General features: G+C 55.1%; 1 protein-coding gene across 1 annotated transcript in view; it reads right to left on the reverse strand.

The window, feature by feature from the left end:
• Nucleotides 1–3,840: 3,840 nt before the first annotated feature.
• Nucleotides 3,841–15,181, reverse strand: part of ppp1r17 (protein phosphatase 1 regulatory subunit 17) — a 224,681-nt gene continuing 213,340 nt past the window's right edge. The window contains exon 7 of the mRNA XM_070874562.1: nt 3,841–4,151. Coding sequence (XP_070730663.1) covers nt 4,072–4,151 — 80 coding nt within the window. The 3' untranslated portion in view covers nt 3,841–4,071. The remainder of the gene's footprint in view (nt 4,152–15,181) is intronic.

Raw genomic sequence — 15,181 nt, forward strand, 5'->3', positions numbered from 1 at the left:
ATAAAAATGTACCTGTTTAACTTCAGGGTCCAGGCCATGATTTTAGTATAGACTCCCAGGTGGGACCCAGTGCTGCTGTTCAGTGGCTTGGTATGCCTAGTGACATACTGCTGCCAATGATATGCTGTGAGGGTTTGAGATGTGGGAACTCTTGGCACTGGGAGTCCCCATCCATGTTTTTTCCCCTTGGTTTTGTTAGAAGAGGGCAGAGGCTCCACCCGTTACAAGGCTTGTGGAATTCCCAATGTAAAGCCAGTGTCCGGGTCCCAGTCTAAGTTGTTGCCCCTCTGGCGGTCCTGCCAGTGTTGTGCATCACAAGTACCACAGATTCTTTGGCTGCTGTCAATTTAGCAACCACAGTTTAAACAGTTAGAACAGGAGTGGGCAACTATTTGGGCTGGAAGACCATTACTGGGGAATTTTAACCTAAAACAATGAATGGGTGGGGAGCATGTGAGAAGTTAAAGTTTTAAAAATCTGAATCCAAACCTGAACCCGCCTCCAACCTACCCACTCCCGGTTTTAACGGAGTTGGGATGAGGAGTGGGCAGTCAATCCACTGCCAGGAAGTGGGTCATCTATTTAAATATTATATGAGGCTGGAAGCCGCTGCTTTAACCTCCATTTTGAATGTAACTTTAGCTGGTCGGGTTTTGCAGGCTTTGTGAAACCCGTCAGCTAAATCAAGACAAGGACTGCTGGATCCAGGAGGTAAGTACTTTTACACTTACCTCATGAATACAGCGTCTCTACCTAACCCACCATGATTAAAGAGTCCCCTAAGATTTCAATCTCCCTGCCCATTCTCTGCCCCCCCCCCCAACCAGGCCTCTGATCCTCCGTCGAAGCCCCCAATTTCCCCACCAATGCTCCTCTGCCCCTCACCCCCCAGCCCCACTCCTTCGGCCCTCCCAGTGTGGCCCCCGATCCTCACCCGAACACCTCCAAGTGATGCTGACCGCCCTCGATCCTGACCACCAACCACCACCCGTGCTGCTCCCGGGTCCCAATCCCTTGAGACTCCCAGACTTCACCCCTCCTCTTCTCCCCCCCCCGCCCCCCCCACCGTTCTGCTCTGGCTCCCCCATCTCTTCAGACCTCCCCTTCCACCGTGCTCCTCCTGCCCCCGATCCTTCAGCCACCCCCATCGTACTCCTCCAAACGCCCTCAGCCCCCAATTCACTTCAAACACCCTCCTCCCCGCCACCCCCTCCTCGGGACACCCCAGACCCACGATCCACTTCAGACTCTCCGCCCCCCCCCCTGCTCCTCTTGCCACCTCCCCCTGCCCAGACCGCATGTGATCCCTCCCTCCCTCCTCTGTGCGGCCTAGTGCTGCAGGCCTACATTCCCGGAGCCAGCCAGCCTCTCAATCTGGCTGGTTGCGGGTGGGAAACAGAGCTTTCCCATGCAAATGAAGCCCTGCTGTTAAATTCGGCAGGACCTGCTGGAAACCCGTTCTCCCAGGTTTCTCGACTGTACCGGAATCCCTCGGCTCCCAACCTGCCTTCCCCATTAATATTCAGTCCAAAAAGTTTTGCTGAGCTGTTGAGGGCCGCACGCCAATGTTCCGCCGAAGGTGCGCAAATGCACGGCTGTGCACCAATCACGAGTTTAGACGGAGGCCGTTCACCAGCTCCTGCTATTGGAAAAGATTCCGTGCAGAAAATTTAAAAGGACCGTGCATGTTGGTGAGAGCTAACTGTTAAATTGGTTAATTTTAAACAAGCCAACTCATAGGGCCCGAAATTGATGGCCTTACTGCCACTGCCGCCGACTGCCGCCCACTGCCGCTGACATTCCTCTTGAAGTTGCGCCCAACGCCCAGTGCCACTTTCCATTTGGTGTGGAACGGGTGGGAGGAGCGAACCGCCGGGAATGGCCCAGCTACGTCAGTGGGTGGTCAAGTGGCACAACTGACCTCCCGTCCGCTGAGATGCCATATGTATGTGGGCGGGAGTCGGCCGGAGTTGGCGCCAGAATGGGGAAGGACCGGTGGCTGGAGGCTGTTCTAACCCCAGTGGTGAGTATGAAGAACTGAAAAAAAAAGGTTAGCAAACATTTTTTAATTTTTTCTTTACAGCGACTTACCTGGATGGGGTCCCCTGAAGATGTTCTGATAGGTTTTTATTTTTGATGATTTTGCTTTTCAAATCTTCAACCCTCCGTGGGCCCGACTCCATCCTCGGTGGCACTTGGGCGGCAAGCTCCCATTGGCTACCACCCAGATTGGCAGCTTAAGTCCCTTTTTTGCCACCCACCACCCTTTAAAGGACCTTTTTGATTTAAACCCCACTCAAAGTACTGTCAAGTAACTTGGTGGCCATCGGCGGTCCTTTGGGCGGCACTTGGGCGGGCTGGGGCCTTCGCCGATTTCGGCCCCATAGTGTTGATCATCACTCCCACTTCTACCCTCCCAATAATTTATACACATAAATTCAGATAGCAGTTAGATACTATCTTAGGTACACAAAATGTAATGTAAAATAATAAAATCTTCCATTACTAAATGAATGAAATGATTGATCCATCAATCGATTATATATTGTTCTGAAAGTCTACGTGGCTGCTTGGCAGAGTAGCTCGAGTCTGCGGGGCCTCCGACACGAGAGGTAGTCTCCTTTTATGGGAGCTGAGTACGGGAACCCGAGGCTTCGCAAGGCCTAAACTACAATCTCATGCAATTACCTGGAGTCCCTGTGCTCCGTGATCTGCTCCTATGTCTAAGATGGCGATGACGTTGTACTCTGGGTACCGGAAGAGGAAAGATGCAGCACTGATCTCTTTCTTTGGTCAAAGAGTCATCGACGTGAGCAGCCATGTCTCGACTCAGGCTAATGTGCAGCTCCAGCTCCGGCTTGCATTCTATTTCTGTCCCGTCCAGCGAGCTGGATAGAATGAACTTGCGGCCGCATTTGGCCCGCGGGCTGTACTTTGCCCACACTGGGCTAAAAGCTCTCCCGCTCTTTACTGAGGAAACTCGCAGAAACGGCAGGGACCCGACGTAACCGGGTCTGTACCAGAGTTACGCCGGGAGACTGGCGGTAACCCTGTGGAATTCACAAAACACCTTTCACTCAATTGCACCAATAAACGAAAATAGCATTTTAAAATTCACTGGATTGAAATCTGAGGACTAATTTTGAATTAGTCTCTAAAATTCCATCAGAGATGCATTGAGACTTGCTGCAAGTTTTTAAAAAAAGTTCTAAGTAAATAATCTTCCAATCAATCCGATTGTGTCAATTCTGAGTCATTTTGCCAATGGCGTTATTTTATATATTTAAAGTATTTATGTCATCGAGCATTTATCTGGAAAGTCTGCACAGGTTTGTGGAAACTGAACCTACAAATCATGAGTAACTCAACTTTCACATTGCAGCGTTGGAGCAAAACAAAGGCTTCGGGTGTGAAAACGACATATTGATGCAGCGAACAGCAGATTCGATTTGCCCCACCTCTGTTTTTGGTTATGACTCCCTTGCTGCCTCAGAGACAATGAACCGGCTCCTGACGTTACGTGGGTGGGGTCAGGCTAGGGGTCAGGTGCGGTGGATGTTTGATCTTGAAGCCAGGCCTTGACGGACCAGATGAAATCACTTCCTTCCTGGAGTGCAACAGGCAGTAGGCGGTCGGTAGGTGTGCAGTGCTGCTACTTCACCCACACAGTGCAGAGTGTAGGTGAAGTAATAACTGGTTATGGGGTTAATTTCAGCAGAGTTAGCCGTCAAGATGCCTTACACACTCGCAGTTATGAATAATGGAAGAATATCAGGCATTACTCTTCAGCATGTTATATATGTTCAAAGACCATGCAACATTAAATGAACCAATCTTCAAAGCTTTTAATAATGTGTCTTTTTAATCTAATAATCAGCACATAAAATAACAATGATGTAACAGATGTACAGTAACTGTACCAGTGTCAAGTCATTTTTCTAACGGAATTCGGCAAAGCTTATTCACTTTCTTGGATCATGGTACAGTTTACATGAATACATGTTTAGCAACGCAGGAAACAGAAGGAAATGGGTACAACAGAATCAATGACCCTTCTCTATTGTAAGATGATTAAGTAGTTAATTTTTCTCCATCATTTTCATCATCTTCTGCAAACACTGCCCGCTTCTCCTCTTTCATTAATTTTACACCTGGAATGAAAACACAATACAATGTACTGAGAACGGTATTAACCATCCTGAGCTAAAGAAAAGTGAGGTTAAAAAATGTTGCGCAATAGACAATCTCAAAGTGTGATGAATTCTCATTATTCTTTTGTGGTAGATGGTTGAGGTCAGCAAACCAATAACCAGTGCCCTAATTAGCAAGACCATTTCATCTTGTGATTTTACTGTAACGGTATAAGCGTTGAAGCATATAAGCATAAACTCAGCAATCTCGAGCTTCCTCTAGAAAAGCACTCTTGAAAGAAACGTAGGTTGAGGAATTTGGCTAACAGTGTTGTAACCTTATCATTGAACAGGCTCCTAGCTGAGAGTGCTGAATTGACCTTTTTAGAGATAACCACAACTTGGGCATAACATTCGGATATGTAGTACCTGTTTTTTTTGGGTGCTATGAGTGCCCTTAGAGGTCCAAAATGCTGTTCACAGCATACACACAAACTTCTGGTGTGAGTTGCGCCGGATGCTATATTGGTGAGGGCGTTAGTGCATGCGCAGTGAGCATCCACCAGAAATATGCAGAGTAGGCAGATCATGATGTCAGTCAGGGTGTAATGCTGATTTGTCACCAAAACTGCTGTTTTATAGATCAATGCTCCAGCTAATGGTCTCTCTTAAGCTCGCACAGTTCAGCAGTAGGGAGGACCCCACACCAGCGCTATTTAAAGGCATGATCAAATATGTTCAGGTTTCTTGCTGATTGATTTCTTCTGGCTGTTGTTATGAATGCACAAGTGTCTGGTGCTTTCTAGAGTTCATTAACGTAGCTAACGTCTACAGGGAGTGGCATGGTATATGCTGAAGGAAGTTGGCCCGACTTCAAGGCTTCTGCACAAACCACTTGCTCCCAGACAGTAGTTGCAGTAGGTTGACATGTGGCACCCCGAAAGCGACATGCATTCAGTCAATGTCACCCTGCTCCATGGGAAAGCCTTCAATCTTTGCAAAGCCTCATGCTCGCTCCACCTGCTGCTCTCTGGCACGATAGAATGAAATGTCGTCAGCTCTCTTTGAATAACCACCCTTATTCCACCCTTGCAATACAGCATGACAGGGAGAATAAGCAGAGGCAACATAAAGCAGGACAAGTTGTTAGATGAGGAGGAGAAGGAGGGGGAGAACGGCTCTCAGCAGGAGGCCATATCTGGCCAGGGTGTTCAGGGAGAAATTCTCCTACCGGAACCTCAACGAGGAGACTTCGACACTTCAGTAAGGACGTCCTCACTGAAATCTGCCACCTGCTGAACAGGGCGAGGACCACATTGCCAGTGGCTGTGAAGGTTACAGTGGCCATTAACATTTATGCGTCAACAACTTCTAGGATAGAGCTGGAGATACTTGCAAAATCTCGCAGTTTGTCATTCACTGCTGTGTAAGGGAGGTTACTGAGGCTCTCTATACCGTTACTCTGCGATATACTGCAACCGAACGGGATTCCATTTCCTCAGCGTCCAGCTGTTGGGTGACCATAGGCAGCGCACCATGCAGGTCAATGCTCGATATCCTGGCAGCAGCCTTGATGACTTCATTCTGCAGCAGTCTGCTGTACCATCAGCATTTGAGCTACCACAACAAACCAAAGGGTGGCTACTGGCCAACGAGGGCTATCTGCTGACGACATGGCTCATAACTCCGGTGCGCAACCCATGAACATGCGGACAACATGCCTACAGTAAAAGCCATGCTGCCACACAAAAAGTGATAGCGCAGACCATTAACATGCTGAAACAATGCTTCCGCTGTCTGGACCACTCTGGAGGCGCTCTGCTGTACTGGGCAGAGCAGGTGTCAAGATTCGTCATCATGAGGGCACAGCCTTTGCCACCAGCTATAAGGCTATAAGTAGCTGAGGAGCAGAAGTAGGAGGAGAAGGAAGAGGAGGAGGAGGAAGAGGAAGGGAGTAGGCAACCTAAACAGCCCTTTCTGGGCGGGCTGTCCATGAACAACACATCTGACTGTGATATCAGTAAACACAACCCCAATTCCCCATTCACCAACAGTCCCACATCTTAACTTCCCTCTGTCACTGACCATCACAGTGTCTGCTTGGCCACGATGCAAAAATAAAAGCCAACACAAAATAAATGTTCCAAACAAAATTTATAAATCAAAGCATATTGGGCAAGCAAAGCCCCATTCTGGCCATGGCAGGTTGAGGATATGCCTGAAGGAGTGGCCTGAGATGCTGAATCTGCCGAAAATATCTAGGTAATTAGTAATGACCAACCTAACCACAGACCAGGATCTCTCTTGCCAATTTGTAAGCATCCTGGCCCCTTCAAAATATCGATCTTGTTGTATGGTACTGAGTCATACAGCCCACAATGGTCCCAGGGTTGATTTCTATGCTAACTATCATTGCTGTAAGATCAAGATAGTGCTGCAGAATTAAAACTGCCCTCCATGTTCCTTGGGCTAAGGAGAAGGGTATTGGACAGAATTCCTGCATAGGGTGCACACTTTCTGTCCATAAACTTTACTTCCTGTTGTCATAATCTTTGGTCACATTTTCTGTCATCATCTACCATTGTAAATTGCTATAGCAACACGTGCCATTCAGTTTTGCTCTGTCAACTGACATGACATTGTTGCAGGCTCTGACTATGAGGTGGCTGTGCAGCGTGACGTAGTCTCTCTTCCAATTCTGCCGCCATGTCATAAATGAAAAAAAATTATATTCACCAACTGATCATGGGCAATGTCATGAGCAATTTAACTAGTGTATTTCGAAAGTAGCGTATTTCAAGCAAAAATAATTCAAGGAAACCTCTGTTACAAAGAAAGATAAAATGGGAACTGTGCTAACGTCAAACCTCCAGGTACTTAGGACACACGCAGCGTGTCTGTCTTTAGCACAAAAGAAAAGCTATTACACTATCACTGTAAGTGACCTTTCTCCTTATCTACATTAATTATAGTGCAAGCAATGGTTAAAGATAGATAATTACATTGTCATTTTATTGTGCATACACTAAACTAAAAGGTTAACATCAAGCTATCACTGTATCTAGCATTTTATAGCTAGAATTTTAAACCTAAATGCTACTGTAAACTTGTTACCATGAGTAACTATCTTAGATAGAAAGCATTCGGAAGCTGGCAGCAGCAGCTAAAGTTCTGGTGTTTCATCATTAGCTCATGACAAGCATCATTAGTTCTGTTAATGTCGTCATTCGAAGTTCAAGGGCTCTTTAACTAATGTTTACCAAAGCCTATGGCACAAGACGATTGTGATTAGCTGCTCAATTTTTGGGTAGGTACGACTGAGGCCAAGTAGGTGTTGGATACACACTGAATATGGCTACACGCTGGACAACAGACTGTGCGCAATGCCCATTATGATCCCAACTCGTATGCGGATTAGAGGATCTCCCCATAATGTGGCTAGAGTGCCTGAACAATGCTACAGACACTTGTTTCAAATGTGGAGCGGGGTAGGGTGGGGGTAGGGGATTTCAAGGAGCCGCCTATCAGAAATGTGTTATATTGACTCAGGATGGCTCTCACTCTCAAGCAGGACAGCTCTATACTGAAGCACCTTACCTCACATTGGCCTCCAAAGGCTATTTCATAAATAGACTTCATGCCCCAGGTGCTTTTTAAAAAAAAATTGCAGGTATATAACGACGGCTGGCACCAGACATTCTGGTCCCCAACCTACATGCAAATCCCAGCACTTCATGCATTATGTGCCAGAAATTCTAAAAGAATATGTGAATTATCTGACCTCCCATCATTATTTGAGGTCAGATTGTGTGGGCTCACCAGTCAGTAATAGGCAGTGCCTCGGAATCGAGGAAGACTTGCTTCCACTCTAAAAGTGAGCTCTTAGGTGACTGAACAGTCCAATACAAGAATCACAGTTCCTGTCACAGGTGGGACAGACAGTCATTGGGGGAAAAGGTGGATGAGACTTGTTTGCCGCATGCTCTTTCCGCTGCCTGTACTTGGTTTCTGCATGCTCTCGGCGATAAGATTCAAGGTGCTCAGCGCCCTCCCGGATGCACTTCCTCCACTTAGGGCGGTCTTTGGCCAGGGACTCCCAGGTGTCAGTGGGGATGTTGCACTTTATCAGGGAGACTTTGAGGGTGTCCTTGAAATGTTTCCTCTGCGCATTTTTGGCTCATTTGCCGTAAAGGAGTTCCGAGTAGAGCACTTGCTTTGGGAGTCTCGTGTCAGGCATGCGAACAATGTGGCCTGCCCAGCGGAGCTGATCAAGTGTGGTCAGTGCTTCAATGCTGGGGATGTTAGCCTGGTCGAAGACACTAACATTGGTGTGTCTGTCCTCCCAGGGGATTTGTAGGATCTTGCGGAGACATCATTGGTGGTATTTCTCCAGCGACTTGAGGTGTCTACTGTACACGGTCCATGTCTCTGAGCCATACAGGAAGGCGGGTATTACTACAGCCCTGTATGAGCTTGGTGCCAGATTTGAGGGCCTGGTCTTCAAACACTCTTTTGCTCAGGCGGCCGAAGGCTGCACTGGCGCACTGGAGGCGGTGTTGAATCTCGTCGTCAACGTGCGCCCTTGTTGATAAGAGGCTCCCGAGGTATGGGAAATGGTCCAGGGCCACGCCATGGATCTTGATCACTGGGGGGCAGTGCTGTGCTGCGGGGACAGGTTCTCTTCCCTCTTCTTAATCTTCCTCACTGCCATGCTCCACTTCACACTCAACAAACTCCCCGCTTGAGTGGGACTAAACTACAGAACCAGTATGAACCTGTTCAACCTTCATCGTCTCCAGGCCAGATCCAAGACCCCCCGCTTGAGTGGGACTAAACTACAGAACCAGTGTGAACCTGTTCAACCGTCGTCGTCTCCAGGCCAGATCCAAGACCGTCTCAACCTCTGTCGTTGAGCTACAGTACGCGGACGACGCCTGCGTCTGCGCACATTCAGAGGCTGAACTCCAAGTCATAGTCAACATATTCACTGAGGCGTACGAAAGCATGGCCTTGCACTAAACATCCGTAAGACAAAGGTCCTCCACCAGCCAACCTTAGCCACTGTGTGGGCCATGTGAGCAATGGTCCTGCAATCGGGCCATGCTGTCCATCCCTGGGACTGGAACAATTTTCTCTATCCAGTGCCAGCCTCAAGTAATCACATCAAGTATCAGCATGACTGAATGCAGAGTAAAGCTTCCTAGATCCTACTAAAATAATGTGGGGCCTTAACACCAACTCAGAAGGGCATCTTTTATAGAGCCAGTGTGAATATTCTCATTTCTCACACAGAAGCTATCCTTGCTGACAAGCAGTCAACAGATTTGTGATCTGAGCTTACATCACCTATGAAATAGACTGAAACTCATCTTACAGAGAACTCTGACAGTCCATGGAGAAAGGACACTTTGATCCCAGCAATGTGGGATATATTTGAACCCAGATATTGAAAGTTAAAGGACAATAGACTGGAAGTTCCAATCAGTAAAGTTCACAAGTGAACACCTGATGTACTTATGCTACCATGTGGGTTATTTCTGTTTCTACAAATAGTGCACGCAGAATGTAGTATGGGAGCAATAAGACCCCAAAATTCGTCTGCTATCCCTTCAGAGGTAAGGGTCATGTGTTTCAGTCAATGGACAGTCAGCAGACCGAGGTCAGACACTACTGATTTTCTGATGGCAGAGCAGGAACTTGGCAATTTCTGGCCTTAGTATTGAAATATAATCATGCACCTTGATATATTGACTCACTATGCTATTGAATCATCCAGCTATTACTTTTTAAATGAAGAGCTGGCCAGAGATTTATTACATGCACAAGAGAAAGAATGTGAGGGCCATCTTCATGATCCTGAAGGCCCAGGCAGAAGCTGCGCCCATGGGGAGCGCACAACAGAAAATTGTGGGTATACAGCCCGTGATTGGTCATTCATCCCTTTTAATGAGTGGAAAAATCACAGACAGCGCTCCCTGTATCTGCGCACTGGGAGTGCTGATGATGTCAGTAATTATCCCAACAAGAATTTAATACACTGTTGAACGTTCGACACCTGGTGCTGGCCTTACTAGGGAAACCTGGTACCGCAAAAAAGCAGGCCGTAGCCAGACAAAGGTTTCACAAATATGCAAAAGTCATAAATAGGAGCTAACATGATTGTAATGCATAATCGCGTGTGTCCCGACTAGTGCCTGGCTTCCCAGAGTAGGTTGGCGGCAGGCCGAAGAGGCCTAGAAGAGGGCCAAGAAGGTAAGTGAATTCAATATTTTTAAGGTTTCCTCTGGGCCTTACAAGGACAACTTCAAATTCTCTAGCCCTGGACTTCTACCCTCAACTGCAATTGCATCCAGTCCACCGACACATACTTGACTACCGGGGGCCTTCCCTAGGTCCTCCTATCGAACCCGCCCCAATCCTGCCTGCCAGCCTCCACATCATTCCCACCAGGTTTGGACAGCAAATGGGCCTGGAGTATTGTAATGACGCCCAGGCCTCACATCAGTGAGACAGGGTAAGCCTACCACCCAACCTACGGATCCCATGATAATTGCTCCGACAAATTCTATTGTAGATACCTTCTTGGATTCATTGACGTTAGACATTCCCATACACATTTTACTTTCTGAAAGTTGACTTGCACTGCACTTTATCTAATTGTATGATAGCATAACCTGGGGGTATAACAATATTACTCCGTATGACTTGAACCGATATTCTTATCTTTTGCCTGTATAGGTCTTCAATTTGTTTGGCGGCAAATCAAAAGGCCTGTTGTTTTTGTGTCACTATCTCTTTTTTATTCTCCGTCTTCACAGATGGTCAGTCTTTAGTCTCTTGCAATAACAACTTCCATTTATCATATTAACCACCTTTCATCTAGGGGCCCTTTTTAAAAACAGTGCGAATGCGCTTTTGCTGAAAAAAAAAATTAAAGTTTAATTCTGATTTCTAAATCCTTTAAGAACATAAGAACATAAGAATTAGGAGCAGGAGTAGACTGTTCGGTCCTTCGAGCATGCGCCACCATTCAATGGGCCCAAGTTTCCACAATAAATAAAACGAGCGCCCCTCCGAGCTGGGCGCCGTTTTTTGCGCCTAAAACGGCGCCTAAAAAAATCCTCGGTATTCTCCACCTACTTGCAGGTCCTCTGGCCCTCGGCGCAGCCAGCACGAGCTGTGGGGGGCGGAGCCAGGTCCCGGCGCTGAAAACAGTGCCGGGACCTCTGCACATGCGCGCTACAGTCGGCACGCAAGTGCAGTAGCTCCAAGCGCCGAACTGTGTGGGAGGGGCCCGAAGCACGCAGCCCCTAGTCCTGGACCAATGGCCTCACTGGGTCTGCGTGGATAAGGCTCCTCCCACGGCCAGCTCCAGCTCCTGCCGCCCGCCCCCGCCGTCCAGACCCGACACCCGCACCCCCCCCGCGACCAGACCAGACCCGACACCCGCTCCCCGCTCCCACCCCCGCCGACCAGACCAGACACCCGCTCCCCCGCCCCCGCCGGCCAGACCCGACACCCGCTCCCCGCCCCCCGCCGACCAGACCCGACCCGACACCCGCTCCCCCCGCCCCCCGCCGACCAGACCCGACACCCGCTCTCCCCCCGCCGACCAGACCAGACCCGACACCCGCTCTCCCCCCGCCGACCAGACCAGACCCGACACCCGCTCCCCGCTCCCCCCCCGCCAACCAGAGCAGACCCGACACCCGCTCCCCCCCCCCGCTGACCAGACCCGACACCCGCTCCCCCAACCCCCCCCCCGCCGACCAGACCCGACACCCGCTCCCAGCTCCCACCCCGCCGACCAGACCAGACCCGACACCCGCTCCCCCCCCCCGCCGACCAGACCCGACACCCGCTCCCCCAACCCCCCCCCCGCCGACCAGACCCGACACCCGCTCCCCCAACCCCCCCCCCGCCGACCAGACCCGACACCCGCTCCCAGCTCCCACCCCGCCGACCAGACCAGACCCGACACCCGCTCCCCCCCCCCGCCGACCAGACCCGACACCCGCTCCCCCAACCCCCCCCCCGCCGACCAGACCCGACACCCACTCCCAGCTCCCACCCCGCCGACCAGACCAGACCCGACACCCGCTCCCCCAACGCCCCCCCCCGCCGACCAGACCCGACACCCGCTCCCAGCTCCCACCCCGCCGACCAGACCAGACCCGACACCCGCTCTCCCCCCGCCGACCAGACCAGACCCGACACCCGCTCTCCCCCCGCCGACCAGACCAGACCCGACACCCGCTCTCCCCCCGCCGACCAGACCAGACCCGCTCCCCGCTCCCCCCCCGCCAACCAGACCCGACACCCGCTCCCCCAACGCCCCCCCCGCCGACCAGACCCGACACCCGCTCCCCCAACCCCCCCCCCCGCCGACCAGACCCGACACCCGCTCCCCCAACCCCCCCCCCCGCCGACCAGACCCGACACCCGCTCCCCGCTCCCCCCCCCCGCCGACCAGACCCGACACCCGCTCCCCCAACGCCCCCCCGCCGACCAGACCCGACACCCGCTCCCCCAACCCCCCCCCCGCCGACCAGACCCGACACCCGCTCCCCCGCCCCCCCCCCGCCGATCAGACCCGACACCCGCTCCCCCGCCCCCCCCCGCCGATCAGACCCGACACCCGCTCCCCCGCCCCCCCCCCCCCCGCCGATCAGACCCGACACCCACTCCCCCCCCGCCGCCGACCAGACCCAACACCCGCTCCCCCGCCCCCCCCCCCCGCCGATCAGACCCAACACCCGCTCCCCCCGCCCCCCCCCCCCCCCGCCGATCAGACCCGACACCCACTCCCCCCCACCGCCCCCGCCGACCAGACCCACACCCACTCCCCCCCCGCCGCCGATCAGACCCGACACCCACTCCCCCCCCCCGCCGACCAGACCCGACACCCGCTCCCCCCCCCCACCCCCCGCCGACCAGACCCGACACCCCGCTCCCCCCCGCCCGCCGACCAGATCCGACACCCACTCCCCCCCGCCGACCAGACCAGACCCGACACCCGCTCCCCCGCCCCCACCCGCCGACCAGATCCGACACCCCGCTCCCCCCCCCGCCGACCAGACCAGACCCGACACCCGCTCCCCCCCCCCGCCGACAACACCCGACACCCGCTCCCCCCCCCCCGCCGACCAGACCAGACCCGACACCCGCTCCCCCGCCCCCACCCGCCGACCAGACCCGACACCCCGCTCCCCCCCCCGCCGACCAGACCAGACCCGACACCCGCTCCCCCCCCCGCCGACAACACCCGACACCCGCTCCCCCCCCCCCCCCCGCCGACCAGACCAGACCCGACACCCGCTCCCCCGCCCCCACCCGCCGACCAGACCCGACACCCCGCTCCCCCCCCCCGCCGACCAGACCAGACCCGACACCCGCTCCCCCGCTCCCCCCCCCCGCCGACAACACCCGACACCCGCTCCCCCCCCCCCCCCGCCGACCAGACCAGACCCGACACCCGCTCCCCCCGCCCCCCCGCCGAACAGACCAGACCAGACCCGACACCCGCTCCCCGCTCCCCCCCCCCCACCCCCCCGCCGAACAGACCAGACCAGACCCGACACCCGCTCCCCGCTCCCCCCCAGCCCCCCCGCCGACCAGACCCGACACCCACTCCCCCCCCCCGCCGACCAGACCAGACCCGACACCCGCTCCCCCCTCCCCCGCCGACAACACCCGACACCCACTCCCCCCCCCCGCCGACCAGACCAGACCCGACACCCGCTCCCCCCCCCCGCCGACAACACCCGACACCCGCTTCCCCCCCCCCCACCCCCCCCGCCGAACAGACCAGACCAGACCCGACACCCGCTCCCCGCTCCCCCCCCCGCCCCCCCGCCGACCAGACCCGACACCCACTCCCCCCCCCGCCGACCAGACCAGACCCGACACCCGCTCCCCCCCCCGCCGACAACACCCGACACCCGCTCCCCCCCCCCCCGCCGACCAGACCAGACCCGACACCCGCTCCCCGCTCCCCCCCCGCCCCCCCGCCGACCAGACCCGACACCCACTCCCCCCCCCCGCCGACCAGACCAGACCCGACACCCGCTCCCCCCCCCCGCCGACAACACCTGACACCCGCTTCCCCCCCCCACCCCCCCCGCCGACCAGACCAGACCCGACACCCGCTTCCCCCCCCCCCCGCCCCCCCCGCCGACCAGACCCGACCCGACACCCGCTCCCCCCCCCACCGCAGACAAGACCCGACCCAACCCCCGCTCCCCGCCCCCCACACAGACCAGACCTGACCCGACCCCCGCAGACCAGACCCGACCCGACCCCCGCTCCCCCCCCACCCCCGCAGACCAGACCCCGCTCCCCCCCCGGCAGACCAGACCCCCGCTCACCCCCCCCCCCGGCAGACCAGACCCCCGCTCACCCCCCCCCCGCAGACCAGACCCCCGCTCCCGCCCCCCCCGCAGACCAGACCCCCGCCCCGCAGACCAGACCCGACCCGACACCCGCTCCCCCACCCCGCAGACCAGACCCGACCCGACCCGACACCCGCTCCCCCCACCCCGCCGACCCGACATCCGCTCCCCCCACCCCGCCGACCAGACACCCGCTCCCCCCGCCGCCCCGACCCGAGACCCGCGCTCCTGTTCTCTGACCCGCCCGCTCCCTGCACTGGACCCGACTCCCGGACTGGATCCAATCCGACTTGACCTCTCCCTTCACCCCCCGCACTCTCCCCCCCCCCGCGCTCTCTCTCCCCCGCCCCGCGCTCTCTCTCCTCCCCCCTCGCGCTCTCTCTCCCCCCCCCCACCGCGCTCTCTCTCCCCCCCCCCGCTCTCTCCTCCCCCGCCCGCCCCGCGCTCTCTCTCCCCCCCCCCGCGCTCTCTCGCCCCCTCCCCTGCGTTCTCTCTCCCCCCCCCTGCTCTCTCTCCCCCCCCGCGCTCTCCCGCGCTCACTCTCCCCCCCCGCTCTCTATCCCCCCCCCACGCTCTCTCTCCCCCCCCCCCACGCTCTCTCTCCCCCCCCCCCCGACGCTCTCTCTCCCCCCACCCGATGCTCTCTCTCCCCGCCCCCGA

The sequence above is a fragment of the Pristiophorus japonicus genome, chromosome 1 (assembly GCF_044704955.1).
Source record: "Pristiophorus japonicus isolate sPriJap1 chromosome 1, sPriJap1.hap1, whole genome shotgun sequence".
Taxonomy (NCBI): Eukaryota; Metazoa; Chordata; class Chondrichthyes; family Pristiophoridae; genus Pristiophorus; species Pristiophorus japonicus.